This window comes from Haliotis asinina, chromosome 10 (assembly GCF_037392515.1).
Source record: "Haliotis asinina isolate JCU_RB_2024 chromosome 10, JCU_Hal_asi_v2, whole genome shotgun sequence".
NCBI lineage: Eukaryota > Metazoa > Mollusca > Gastropoda > Lepetellida > Haliotidae > Haliotis > Haliotis asinina.
In genome coordinates, this window is record NC_090289.1 from 58,298,822 (window position 1) to 58,314,219 (window position 15,398).

The 15,398-nt window shown below is 45.3% G+C and overlaps 1 protein-coding gene across 1 annotated transcript in view; it reads right to left on the minus strand.

Annotated features, from left to right (window-relative positions):
* Positions 1-286: 286 nt before the first annotated feature.
* Positions 287-15,398, minus strand: part of LOC137299135 (long-chain specific acyl-CoA dehydrogenase, mitochondrial-like) — a 50,955-nt gene continuing 35,843 nt past the window's right edge. The window contains exons 9-10 of the mRNA XM_067831668.1: positions 2,187-2,378; positions 287-1,410 (exon numbers count right to left, since the gene is read on the minus strand). Coding sequence (XP_067687769.1) covers positions 2,198-2,378 — 181 coding nt within the window. The 3' untranslated portion in view covers positions 287-1,410; positions 2,187-2,197. The remainder of the gene's footprint in view (positions 1,411-2,186; positions 2,379-15,398) is intronic.

The window sequence follows — 15,398 nt, forward strand, 5'->3', positions numbered from 1 at the left end:
AATTGTGTGTCACAGTGTGTGATCTGGCTGATTGTGTGTCACAGTGTCTAATTATCTGTCACACTGTGTGTATTGGCTGATTGTGGGTCACATGGTGTGACCCAGCTGATTGTGTGTCACACTGGGTGACCTGGCTGATTGTGTGTCACAGTGTGTGACCTGGCTGATTGTGGGTGACAGTGTGCGAACTGGCTGATTACATGTGATAGTGTGTGACCTGGCCGAAATTATGTCACATTAGTTTCCGAAATATTTAGCCACCTGATGAAACAGGAAAGAATTAATACTATAAATCTCTCTATTAAAGGAACTTGTCAACACAAAACAATATTAAAGCAATTTTTTTATAAAAAAATATTACTTTGATCAGAATGACACATACAGGATAATTAGAGATGAATCATATTACACATAAAAATCATGAACAATCACAGTAAGATGTTGTAAGCTAATCCATTACCATCTGACACCATGTATTGGAGGACAGGCTACAATAGTATGTTGTCACTGACTAATGAGAATAGTTGATTCACTGGGACACCCTAATGATGTCTCCAGACAGGGATCTATGCTCAATATCTGAGACTTAATAACTCAATGAACATTAAATAAATGTCAGAAATCAATTCCTTTCCCACCTGGGGGAACCACAAAAACAAAAACCTGAGCACAAATCATTTCAGAAGACATTAGGCTGACATTTCACAGCCACTAAACAAGCAGTGTAGTGACAACAAGAAGTTAACATCAACAAATATGAATAACAGCTTCTTGTGTCATACAGCATGGACTGATGCACTGCCATGAACAGTAATGTCTCCTGTTTCAAATTTTATTAAAGTGAGTGGCAATGGATGATTTTGACAAATTCAGTTGAAATGTGTGTAGCAGCAGGAGTTGAATGTTTTGAGTTTGAAAGATTACAAAAACACTTTCCAACTGTCTCCTTTCAATTAGTTAAGCAGCACTGTGATTGGTCCAGTGAAAGGTGCTCTTCACATGAAAATCACAAGATTTCTTCATAGTTTTGTTCATTGGGAGGGACCAGATTTTGATGAGATCTCCCATGTATAGATAACACTAAAATGGACATCAATACAAAGAGTAGTTAAACTGGATAATATGGATTATTGTAATCAAGCCAAATAACAGGTTATTCTTCATCTAAAACTGTTTACAATGGATTTGTTGAGGGATGGCATCTTTGAGGTTTGAAGCTGGTTCTACCTGACCCATAACAATGTACAAACACTCGTACCGAGCAGTACGTACTGTCCAGGTGGCATTGTCAAGCCACTATCCACATTATGTCAAGCCACTGTCCATATGATGTCAAGAGAGTGTCCACATGAAGTTAATGTTATAAACAACATGCTGCCGGATCAGGTCACTTGAATACTACTCACTCATCTGCGAACAAAAGGTGAATTAAATAATGGTAGTTCAATATAGTGGTTATGGTTCCCATAATTACTGCAGAAAAGATCTCATGGTCACACCATTCTAACATGGCCACGCCTTGACTTGAAGTCGTCTTCACTACATGTTAAGTAATGAGTAGCAAAGAGGTTATTAGGTCAACTCACAATATAATGCAAGTGTTATTAGAGTTATAAATCAATCCGATAAAGTTGGTTACCACATACAATAGATATGTAAATGAGGTCCCAGCAATGAGATTACTTTTTCGCCCCATACATAGAGAAATGTTCACTACCACTGAATTATTGTTCATGTTGAAAACAAGTTTACATAGAGATTGTTGAGATATGGATGTTTCTGCATACAAACACTGGGACAATTGATAAATGGGCAGATCACTCACATACAATATTCTCACATTGTCTCCAAAGATACTCACTCCACTGGGCAAAACACACCATGAACATTGTTTATTTCTACAATGACTGAAACAATGAAGGAAAATATAACCCTTATGTGTTTCTGTTTCATACAAAAAGAATACAGAAAAGTACCCCTTCCCCCACCCCAAAATAAATGATTTATTCAAAACATGACACAGGAATTTATGACACTGTCAATAGTCTCTATATCTAGCGGATTGTAAGAATGTTAGTCAAACTGGAACTGCAATAGCAGATCATACAAAAGGCCTGCTTCCTTTCTTGTTCTAACACAGAAACCAGCAGCCATGCCAAACACTTTCAGTAAGAAGACAAACAAACCTGTTCTTGATCTATTTGTCTGATACGATCTGCCTTGCAATCAGCTCCTTCATGATCTCATTAGCACCACCATAGATGGGCTGGACCCTTGAATCCACGAAGGCACGGGCGATAGGGTACTCCAGCATGTAGCCCCATCCTCCATGAAGCTGGACACACTGGGTGGCAATCTTCTGCTGCAGGTCAGTAATCCTGCAATTAGGACATTTACCATCCATGTACCATGGACACACAACATAACACAACTCAGGAGGATGGAGCACATCCTCACAATGTTACAGGCACAATATGTTTAGTTTGTTGTTTAATGCCAAAAGATAGTCATAACAGTTGTTGGGGATAAAATATTATTAGAATTGTAGAAACATTTTCTTCTTCATTGCAGTCATATTGTTGATTTTGGAAATTTTAACTATAAATAGTATATTTATATACTTATCCTATCTAACGTTATACATCTCTCTTCTTCACTTCCACCATGTGTGGAAATGTGCTGTCAGCTAAGGTGAATCAAATCTTCCTGGCCTCTGACCACCCGATCTCTGCCCCCACCACAGACACCTGTCAATCATCTTACTTGTGCAGCCATCTCATCAGATCACGTGACGACTTGTACTTGTCATTCTCGTCTTGGAGCAACCCGTAATCTGTGAAGTGGGGCAGGTTGGGTGGGCATCCATCGCATGAGACAGGATAAGTATATAAATATACAATTTATAGTTAAAATTTCCAAATTTTTAAACTTATTCTATCTCACGTTATGCATTATCCCACAGTTGGCAGAATGTCTGCAGATTACCCTCTGACACACTCCACATGTGAGGATGCATTCCACATGGAGGCCAGGAGAAGCACCAACTGCTATATATGCTACACTATAGTTGTGATGGGTTGCTTCAATAAACCCCTTGGCTTACATGGCACAAAAAATCTTGGGAGTGGGCGCTCCCGAATTAATGTAGTTTTCAGCCACAACTTTTGCTAGAGCAAAAGGACGCAGTTTGGCAAGTAGGCCTTGCCACCCCATGATTTATCAGGTGACCCAAGTGATCTGGCACGTCCCTGCGTCGGTACTGCCTCCTACAGACAACCGCCCAGAGAGCCATGAAAGAAGGAGTAGCCCGCTTGCTCAACTAGTTTAACGTTCAGTACCAATCTCCCTAACTTACCAAAGGTAAGAAAGGACCCAGGAGTGAACGCTTCCAAAACTGTTAGGTAATCGGAAATTCAATGTTTCACTGACGTGATTGCTAAGAGTAGAGGTCATTAAGCAGAGTGTCGATCATCTCTGCCTGCACACTAGACTGGCCGTTCAGTCTCTCTAACCATGAGTATGACAGTGCAATGGGCCCTAGTCCAATTCCTGTGGAGCGCCAGGGTGGAAGCGAGCGTCTGCGTCTCATGAGGTCTGGCCGATGACAGTGGTGGAAGATTCGCAAAGCTATACGTCCGTAGAATCGTGGACTTCAACCAAAAGGCTAGAGTTGTATGAGACACTTCTGCAGTGGAAGTCGTTTAAAGTGGAATAAACGGTCTCTTATGCAGCCTGCGCTGGTCCTTAGAGGCACCTAAATAGATCCTCAATGCCCGCACTGGGCACAAGGATAGATCTTCAGTGTCTTCTGGATCCAATATGGATGACAGCGAAGGAATACTGAAGCAATGATCCGGCTGTCCTGGCAGTTGGTTCTTGGCAAGAAAGTCCCACCGCAAACCATGGAACACTCTAGCATGTCGAGACCTCGCAAAGCGTACCCAAAAGACATCTGGAGCATGTAACTCAGAAATACATGCAGCTGTAGCCAAGGCTAAAAGCAAAAAGGTCTTCAACGTGACATGCTCAAAATCCTTCTCATTCAGGGGCTCATACTCACTCAAAGTGAGATGAGCAAGTACAACGGAAAGATCCCAAGCCGGAGGTTGGAATTTCCGTGACTGGTCAGCAAGTTTATACGATCTCAAGAGAGACTGGAGCTCAGGGATAGTAGATATCTTCACATCCGACGCCAACACAATAACTGTGTTAAGCGCAGCTAGGTAAGTAGACAGCGTAGAACCCCTCAGCTTCCTAGAGGATCGAGGGTACTGAAGGTACTCTGCAACCACCTGAGGCGATACCATAGTGGGAGACATTATGCCTGCAGTATCATTCAAATTTCTTCCATTTGTCATCGTAGATGGATCTCGTGGAAGTATGATGCACTGTTTTGATAGCAGTTGCAACACGCGAAGAATAACCCTTGGCAGTTAATGACCCATGTAAATGCACCCACTTGCAGATGAAGCGTTAGTGGATATGGTTCGGCAAGCTCTAGAAGATCTATGAACCAACTCCTCACCAGTAGGGTATTATCTGCCGAGTTGTACACAGCTTGAGAAGCACATTTGGAAGTAGGGCCATTGGTGGAAACGCGTATGCGATGAGACCGTCCCACGGAATTGCGAGAACGTCTTGTTTCCAAGCCAACGGACCCGGGATCGGAGACATGAACAGGGGCATCTGATGGTTGAATCTGGTGGTGAATAGGTCTACTGTCTGCTTCATCAAGAAGACAAACAGTCCTAACATCTCTGGATGCAACTTCCACTCCTTTGGGGATGGACACTTCGGACATGACAGAGAGTCTGCGATGACATTCTTGACCCCTGGAAAATGATTGGCCCGAACCAATATTTTGAGAGAGTCCACCAAGTCAAAGAATTGTTTCGTCCACCGTAGAAGTTGAGGTGACCCTGTTGATCCCATCCGATTGATGTGCCACACGACTGCTGCATTGTCCAATCGAACCATAAGGGACGTCCCTCGTAATTGTTCCTGCCAATGACTGATGGCCAAGATTACTGCCCTGAGCACTAATACACTGATGTGACATGCGCGGTCCTCGACAGACCACTGCCCTGCCGCTTGCTGATCGAAAAGGTGAGCTCCCCACCCGTGTAGAGACAAATCAACATACAGGTGGTGAGATGGAACAAACAGCTCTAAACAAACTCTGACACATCCACCACAGTAGATGAGAGTGAACCTCCATGGGTAGTGTCATCAGTGCAGACAGAACGCCCCACTTGATATGTGGAGCTAGAAACACTTGCAGTGGCCGGAGTTGAAGCTGACCTGTGAGGGTTAAAGTCTGAGTTGATGACAGCAGACCCAAGAGTTCCTGTCACTGGTGGAGCATCCTGGGTTGATCTAATGCAAGGGGAATTAAACGTTGCATCTTGCCGAACTGCTCCCTTGGAAGAAACAGTTTGCTGACCACTACCCTAATGAACTGAAGGCGTCGAGTAGCACTAAGAATCAGTTGCAACTTCTGCAGATTCACTAACCAGCCTAACTGGTGAAGTAGCTGCATCGTGAACTCCATGTGACACAGGAGAAGAGCAGAATTGGCCTAGGTTTGAATGCAGTCATCGATACATGTTTCGAAGACTATCCCCTTGCGATGCAATGCAGAAAGCTGGTGATTGTCTTTGTGACCCGCGTGAATTGCTACAAGGCTGAAGAAATTCCTAACGGGAGCTGCCGCCACTGACAGTGGGTGCCCTTGAAAACAAACCGAAGAAACATGCGATGAGCTGGGAAGATCGGAATGTGCACATATGCACCCTGCAGATCGAGACTGACCATGTAATCCCCCTGGAGGAGGAGCCTTTAGATACCTCTTGTTGAATACCTTCATGTTGAAAATTAGCCTCAACCTGTCCTAATCCTTCTTCGGGTCTAGAAAAATCAGTGAATAAAATCCCGGAATGACTGGAGCCGGTCCAAGGGACTCTATCGCAAGCTTCTTTTTTTAAACTGTTCCTGCACCAAGACCACTGCTGCCCGGATGTATGCCTGCTTATGTGTCAATGCATGCATAGCCACTTCCTCTGTTGTTAGCACCATGTTGAATGGAGCCATGACCTTAGCTCCCGTCTAAATGAACCAACTCACGATCCACAACCATAAAGGGAGAATAAGACCTCTGCTAAGACCCCAACAATGAAATACCATCATCAACTGGTGGAGAAACGATCAGAGATGAAAATCCGTGCACATGCATAGAGTCTAGACTGAACCGGGGAGCGCTAAAACCGTTCTTTATCTTCATCAGGTTTGCAAACGCCATGTCAAGTGACGCTGCCAACTGCGTACACTACACTTTGGAGGAAAAGTAATAGAACCAAAATCCTCTGTCTTCATAGAGAATGTTGATAGCATGTCTTCCGGTGAAACGCTTTGCTGTAGTTACAAATTGTCAGCAATCCACACCAGTAAAGATGGTGTGTCTACTGCATCGATGCTGACATCTGAACTCGACGATCTGTCAGATGAGGGAGATGGGGTGACAGACCGATGAACACCAGTAGTATAGGGAATAGTGATTCTAAAACACTTTCAAGAAATGCCTCTACAAAGCCTTATTTACTAAATAAGGCTTTGGTTGGGCCATTAGCTCTTGCTACTATTACCCCTACTACAAAATTACTGTGCCTTGGTAGGAGGTAACACTGTGCCGTACGGTACGATCAATAATTCTTCTCTTACAAATCCCCTACCCGGCCCACCCCTCAAGTAGTACAAGTTAGGTTCGTCGGCTTTTATATCCACTTTATCTATGTTGTAAGTTTTGACTGACCATATAGGATCGGTGGCTCGCTTACGGCTATCGCCCTCGTGTTCCCCCGGCTGGTATAGATACCTCACTTTGGTGACCTATACCATGTTTATATCGATGAAACAGTTTAACGTGAACCGCCTACGATCTCTTTGGTGTTCATAATAAAGGCTTGCTGGGCTTTTTGTATTCCCTGTGCTATGTACTTTTTTTTCTCGTCCTCGCTGATAGCAGACTTACGAGACTTGGACCGAATATCTTGTTTCATTCCGTTATATTTTGTGAGTTCAGAGAGGATTGAACGAAACTCCTCTTCTGAGATCTTACTATCAGAGAGTGCCGTGGAAATTCGCTCACTCACTGTGTTCAGCTTTGCTTCGGCCAGAACCCTGATCTCCTCGTGTTTCAATGCCTTACGATTAAGTCTGCGTGATACTAACTTAAGCGCCAACCCTACCAACCCTGTCACCCCAGCCGTTATTTCAATACCTAGCACTATAGGTGCAGCCACGATGGTAGTCAACAACCCAACGCCTGCCGCCCCTAGTCCCATGCTGGTTACCATAAGGGTAGTGTCAGCCCCGTCCACGATATTGAAAGCTCTATTGTACTTTTTACATAGAGCTTTCCGCGTGTCACGGTCTTGTTCTAGTTGACGTTTCACATCACATAACTGCCTCAAGCGGAACCCATCTACGGTTTCAAGCGTCTTCGCTACTTCCTCTACGACTGGGTACAGACCCATCCTATAATATATATTTTGAAAGATATTTTAATTGGGGTTTAGTTAAAAATCTATCAATGAATTTAAAGCCTATAATTTCTAGACTGTTAGTCAGGGTAATAGGTGAGAGGCTAATAGGATTTGTTGGTATAGAATGAACCCCAAGGAGGCTTATTAAGTGGTTTATAGGACCCGTGGTATCCTGTTGTATAACAATACGGCAATATTTGCCTTTGTGTATGCTAAACCAGCTTATTGCCACCCCGGGTAAAATTTGGTGTCTTATTGGGGGGTCTCCATTGTCTGAATACTCAAAGAAGACTTCTATGATGAGTGTGAAAGGGGGGGTTATTATTTCAGGATTACTAAATGTTAATTTATTTTCGAAGAAAGCCGATAACCCATTTTTGTAAGTTTTTATTAATCCCCTCTCCGGAATGAAATCCCCGGCCCAGATACCGTTGTTCCTAATCTTAGAGATACGCCCCGTATCTGCGTCTATTGTGATATAAGGTGAGGCTGGTGTTAAGTTGAGCAGCCATTTAGGCTCTTTAAAATCTAATAACGACACCCGTCTGTACACGTTGTCTTCGAATTGTAGGATGTATAATTCACCTTCCTCACCAGGCTGATCGAATCCCTCCGTATCTCCCAGGTCGTTAAGCGTAGTGTTGGGATGATGACTAGTCATTATTATACTATTATGATATAATTTCCAACTGGTTTTCTGATAATAATTCAGGGGTTAACTTCATACCCATGAAGTGTATGTTGTCAGGCAGGAAGATATTGATTAGTGATATCTTGTTTTCCACGATCACGTTGACCCCCTGCAGACTGGTCTTGGAGTCGACACCCACCCGCACGTAAACGTTGCAAACTTGAAACTGGTGTCGTTTCACCCACCCGAGTTTGATCCCCTTCACGATCTCGACATCATTCCCCGATGGTTCCCCTAGGTAGACTTTGATGAACAATGTTGAGTTTGCCGGTAGATCCTCTAGTATCTTGACCACGCCTTCGAATTCAGACACCAACTGCAATTTCACGTTTTGCATGGCCGGTTTACTCGATAGCATGTGGGCTGCTATAGTGTTGACTGGGCTGACGACTATACTACGTCTATGAGTTGGGACGTAAGCCACGAGCAGGGTTCCATTGTTCACGACTTTGTTTAGGTGGTTGTCTTTGTTATCCGTGAACACGTAAGGGGAGACGAGTTTAATATTGAGAAACCATTTGTTATCGGGTAACAACACCCACTTGTCATCTTCGGTGAAGACGAGCATATATGGTTTGTTTTTGACGACGGTAGTGCTCTCAACATCGTCTAAGTCGAACAGTTTACCACCGAACGATGGGTATATTACCCAATTATTATCACCGGTGTTGACAAGGGTGTACTTAGTGTTGACTATTGCTCTTGTGGTATCTATCATATCACTTAGGGCTCCACCGGAGGGGATTTCAACGCGTTTGTAAATGTTGTTTTTCAGTTTCAGGTCGGAGATCCCGATATTGACGCATTTTTTCACTCCGGGCCCTTGTGCGCTGGTCATGTTACGTGAAGCGTTAAGCTGAGGTATCCTATATTTACAGGATTATGATTTATATCTAACACCGATATTGTCAGCTCAGGTATGTTGCCCTGGGTTAATCTCTTATACTGCCGTGGTGAAAATGACTCGGTTCTACCGTCGTTGAATTTCTCAGTTTTCACCGGCACTGCTCTCAATATAGTGGAAGGGTGACCTCCTTGAATGTTATACGTTGTGCTCACCTGATCGAGATGAATGTACAGCTCTCGGTACGGTACTAGGTCGGGTAACTTCGTGCCTGTGACGGTTGTTGTTGGTTTTATCTCGTCAGGAGACATACCGAGTATCCTCGCTAATGGTCGGCCGAGCCTCAAGGAGGTTCTTCCGTTGTTGATTAACACCACTGTGCCGTTTGAGTCGTTCATCTTGAGTTCGGCTCCCAGGGGTTTGAAGACCTCGTCGTTTAGAGAGCACACGCTGTAGTAGCCGTCAGTTATCTGACTGCGAGTTCCACTAACGAATAGCTTATTGTTGCTGATATTAATGTTAGTCCATTGCGGTAGGTAGGTGATATCGCAGAGTGCGACTTCGAGTTGGCCTGACGTGTTATCGATCGCGTGCGTCAGCTGAACGGCCTCACCGCTCGTTATTCCTGGAAGTGTTATGTACATATTATAATATATAATTTATATATTATAATATGGATTTAGCACACTTGAAAATCGTGGTGAATGCAGATGGTACGGGGTTTAAAACAACCTTTATTAATATCTTTGAAAAATATATCGTGTCCGTTAATAACGCGCAGGCGGTGGTAAACTGGAATCAAAACCCAATGCAGTTTTGGCAGAACCAACTAAACTTTGCTGTGTGGTGTGCGACGACAGGGTCGGGTGTGACACCAGACTACGGTATAGACGAACTGAGTAAGGCGGTTATTTTGTTTCATATTTATTATCAAACGAGACGAATATTGAAGGAAATAAGTGCTCCTCTCCCCCAAGATAAAGCGTGGAGTATGACGAATAACCCCTATGATAGACGCGCTTATGAACGTATTTGTGGGGAGTTTGAGATTCCAACGAATAAAGACTTTCGCCTTCCTGGTGTGAACCATGGTCTCGGTATAGTTCTCGTGTACTTCTACAGGTCCGGAACATATCAGGCCGGTTCTAAAGATGGTTCATACAACCCAAACCGTCATACATTTACAGGCCCCACAACGAATGAAAAGATCCATGTCAGCTATATAAAGCAAACCAATCCTGATGCAGCCACAGCCTGGACTAAAATGATCTCAAAAACATCGAAAGAATTCACTCGTGCTGGTACAATACGCTTGAACGACTCGATTCGAACGTACGTGTGGGCGCTGTTGGGTGCGCAGTCGATGACGCGTTCCAACATCCTCGGTAAGGGAACTGCTTACGACGCTCAGACACAATTCGTTTCCAACGTTGAGGATGCTATCAATTCTCCAGTTGATCTCCCGAGGGCCATCGAACGCTACCAAAACGTGTTAGAATACGCCAGATCGAAAGTCAATTACGTATTCGGCGTGGGGTTGTACATGGCTCCGAGTGATATGCAACTGAGAATAAAAAAAGTGGTGGGTTATAACAACGAAATAGTCATAGCCACGAAGGATCAAAAGTTGGGTATCAACCCCGATATTAACGCCCCCCATATCCCACACACCCAACCACGTGAAACGGGTATAGTTGCGCCACCCCCGGAGCCTAAAGTTCATGTGTCCCCCACACACCCTCATGTGCATGTGGGGGTACAGCAGCATATTGATAATAAAACAGCCCTAGTGGTTGGTGGGGTAGCTTTGGGACTTATTTGGTTAAAGATTTCTTAGCCGCTACGTACACCAGACCCGCCACGGCGACGATGGCTGCCCACAGGTTTTGACTGAGCCACATGGCAGTTTTAGACAGAGCGCTCAACAACCACGAGACGATGCTACCCAGGATGCCGGGAAGGGCTTCGGCGGCTTTACCAGCCAGTTTAGCTAGGCCTTCCCCGAGTTTTTTAATCCAGTCTTTAACACCCCCACCACCGCTGGGAGTTCCCCCTCCGCCATGTGTGGGGGGTGCGGGGGTTCCTCCCACCAGTGACACCACCAGGGTTGATATAATGAAACCCAATGCAGTCAGAATGCTGGCGATGGTGATCCCTTGCTCCCGGAACAATATCCGAATCCTGTTGGCTAAAGTTGTATCCTCATTCAGTATTCTATCGATTGTTTCCCGAATACGACTGATCTGGGATCGAAGCTGTTCACGATTCGAGGAAGCGGATTCCAATCGTGTACGTCTCTCGTCTTCTAAATCGCGTAGTCGTTCATTGATACGGCGCTTCATATCATCGTTTTCAGTTTCGTTGAGTTTGGTTTTTTCCCTAGCGATGTGCTCGTCGATTTCGTTCAGTTTCCCCATGTTGTTCACGAGTTCTCCACGCACGCGTTTCACGGCTTCGTCTAAGCCGCGCAGTTCCCTTACCGGAAAGTCAAATCCCGGTAACGGTTTGTCCCAGTAGGTGCTCAACAGTTTTTCTATGCTGTCTGAGGCTTCTGTAGCACGCTGTGGTGTCATTTCATCTCTAGTGGTGAGGTGGGATCTGGTAGCTTGCAGATCTTCTTTAACGGCCTTAGGTATTGTGCCAACGTAATCATGCATGTTTAGATGTTCACGGATAAATTCGGCACCATGGCGGCTGGCTAGAGTTGACAAGGCCAGTGGTTTTTTATTGCGCTTGTTAAAGAGGTCAACCTCTGGTTTAGCCTTAAGGCGTAGAACACCCTTTGTATCAATAAAAAAATTATCAAGGTATCGGCCCTGTGGATTAACGTAGTTTTTATCACTTCTTAAACTTTCGTAATAATCATCTACCGTTGTTGCCAAAAGTTCTTGGTTCAATGATGAACTAGTAAATGAGGTCTCCTGCTCATCATATGCCTGGGCACTAGCGCCCGGCATCTCATCCATAGGTATGTCTTCATCCATTAGTATTTAAATATATTTTATTTATATATAACAATGTACGGCAGAAAATTAGATCCTTTCAGAAGATTGAGAGAGCCATTAGGTGCCAGAGCCGTGCGCCAGTCGGTGACTATCACCAACAATCCCAGCAAGATAGACCAGAATCAAACTCTGCTGGTTAGATTTCCAAACCTTGGTGAGAATGACCTCATTGTACCAGGCACTGTTCGACTGGCGTTCAATATCACGTTGACCTCCGACAACGACAAACGCGAGCTAGTGCGGAACGTGGGTCGAGCTATCATCAAGAAAACGACCGTCAAGATCAGCGGTAACGAGGTGCTGAGCATCGACGACAGCGACGTGTTTCACTGCTACAAGGATCTCTGGAAAAGCAAGAGAGAACGAGTCAATGATGTGTACCAGGGCATCAGTAAATCAACCCGGGCGCGCATAGGATACGTCTTCACGACAGACCAGCAAGACAAGCTATCGGACGGTGAAAAGGCCATCGCTCTAGCATACGGGAATCGATTCTGCGTGCCGCTCGACTTCGAGTTGCTCACGGGACACGCGCCGTTTTACCAGGCCGCGCTGGGTGATAGGCTCGAATACGAGCTCACGTTTAACGACTATAGCAAAGTAGTGCGTACGCCGAACGGTGATGAGGCTAGTTATGCCATAGACAACATCTCTCTGGAGTTCGACATGGTCACTAGCCCGGAGCTGGCCAGGCAGGTTCGAAGCCAGTACTCTGGGAAGATGGCTATCCTGTACGATCGCGTACTGAGGCATAGATCAGTCGTGCGAGATAAGAGCGACACTGTGTGGAATATCAACCTGAACGTGCCGGCGCGATCGATGAAAGGTATCCTGGTCGTCCCCGTGGAGGATTACGATCCATTCCGGAGGGACAGCGAGAAGTTTTTCAACCCCGAGATTGAAAAGGTGGAAGTGACCATCGAGGGCGTGCCCAACCAGCTGTTCAGTCATGGTATGAGACCACACCAGCAGTGGGATGAGATAAAAAAGCTACCAGTGGGGGACTACATAACAAAGGACCTGGACCTCGGCTCCGTGCAGATCGGTGAATACCTGACCACCAAGTACGCCCTATGGTTGGACATGCGATCCACGGATGATGATAAACTGCACGGTAGCGGGCGCCGTATAGATAACGGCAGCGAAGGGATAACCATCCAGATTACTAAGAAGGCTCAAACCGCTGGTAAGTTGAAATTATATCTGTACGTAATTATGGACGCGCAACTTAATATAGACAATGGGAGATTCGTGCAATCCATCTACTGATGGGGGGTACCCCCCCACACCCCCCAACAATAAACTACCACAACTACCCACTGACCCACACTGCGCTATAGTGTGCGGGCAGACTGGCTGTGGGAAGACAGTTTTCGTGTTGGATATGTTGGAGGGTTACTACAAGGATGTGTTCGATAACATTGTTATCATGTGCCCTACTCTGAGCATGAATAAAACGTACGCGCGACCTTGGGTGATGACGGACCCGGACGTACACAAAATCGACCCTGGAACACGCCTGCAGGACTGGTTGAAAGCTCTTCACGAGAAATTTAAAGGGGAACCGACGCTGTTTATACTGGACGACTGCAGCGCTAATCGTGAGATAACAAAAAAGAGAGACATGCTATCGTACCTGGCCTTCTCCGGCCGGCATGCAAATCACAGCGTCTGGGTGCTAACGCAGAAGTTCAACTCGGTGTTGAAAGACCTCAGGGAGCAGACGCGATGGGTGGCCTTATTTCACTGCAAGGATAGGGATTCGTTCGAGGAGTATTTGAGAGAGAACGATGTGATGAGTAAATTAGAACGGGAACGGGTGAAGAAACAGCTCGCTGAAACTAAACACGCTAAGCTCGTGCTAAAAACCGACCAACCAGTAGCATATATAGTATGCTAAGCAAAGCTAAGCAAAAGCTAAGCAAAGCTAAGCAAATGCTAAGCATAGCTATGATATTTGAAGTGTTTGTCGTGTGCAACTTAACCTTCATTTCTCTGTGTTTTGTCTGCATCGGGTATTATATAGTTAAAACTAAATCTTACTTGTTATATTATAAGATGGAGTGTGAGGAATTGCTCGAACAATTGTCGTTGGAGGGTCCGCCGGCAGGCCCCACTGATGACAAGCGAGAGAAACTGGTGGCGTTGGCTGTTGGCGGCAAAGCCAAACATTACTTTGGAGACTACACTCCGGATAAAATTCACAAAATGTCAGCCGAAGAAATCGATAAGCTGTACGCTAGATACGAGTCCCGGCTCGGAGCAGAAATGACAAAGACAATAGGATCGGCTATGACCCAGATATACACCGGTATTGTATCACACTTCCTTCCCATTCCACCAGAGCGCCGACTTTACCTGTGGGAGGACCTCGAGAAAGACCCTTTTATCGAACACGCCGTGAGCTCTATCAGCTGCGGGCTGTACCACAAATATGGTATGTTGTTGGCTCCAGTGACGGCGGCTATTATCACGGCAAAACATTGTCAATTTGAGAGAAAGAATAATAATAATAGTATAGATGGATGCTGCACAGGAAACCCCAGTGGAGGAGACCCCAGTGGTGGTACCCCCCACACCCCAAACAGTGAGTCCCGAGGTGACGGTGGAGACCACTTCAACAGTAACCAGACAGAAGAATCCTAAGAGAGTAGCTGCCGGTAAAAAACGGTGGTGTAACCAACATAAAGTGACCAACCCAACCCGACTGTTGTTGGCTGTAGGTGTAACTGCTGCCGTGGTTATAACATGGTTATACGTGGGGGTACCCTCCCACAGTGAGCCACCACCCCCCACCCACAACAGTGGGGGTATGGGGGTATCCCCCATGGTAGACCCGCATATCATGTTATAATTTTAATATTTTATATCATATACATAATGTCTGAGGGGAAAACGTTCGTCAACGACGCATACCACGCCACAGTGGTAGCCAGTCTAGCAGTAGGGTACGCTCGGTTGACTAAAATGGTGCTTAAACAACCAACTATCAAGCTAGATTTCAACCTGCAGGATATGGGTATGCTCATAATGAACCTTGGTATGGCGATGGCCACAAAAGACATCCTAGTAAAACAAGGAATAATACCTGATAATATAATGAAATAAATATAGGGATGGCCACGATAGCTATGATGGTCGGTGGGGCGTTAGTGAATGCCCTGGCATTTTCCGGGAGTAATTACCTCTTCTCGAAACTACGAGATGATCACACGGCTGAAATACAGGAAGAAAGGAAGCGGCATGATCTCGCTACTGAGAACTTACAAAAGGCACAGGCCGAGTACGCTAAAAAACGCCTCCAGAGGATCGATTTT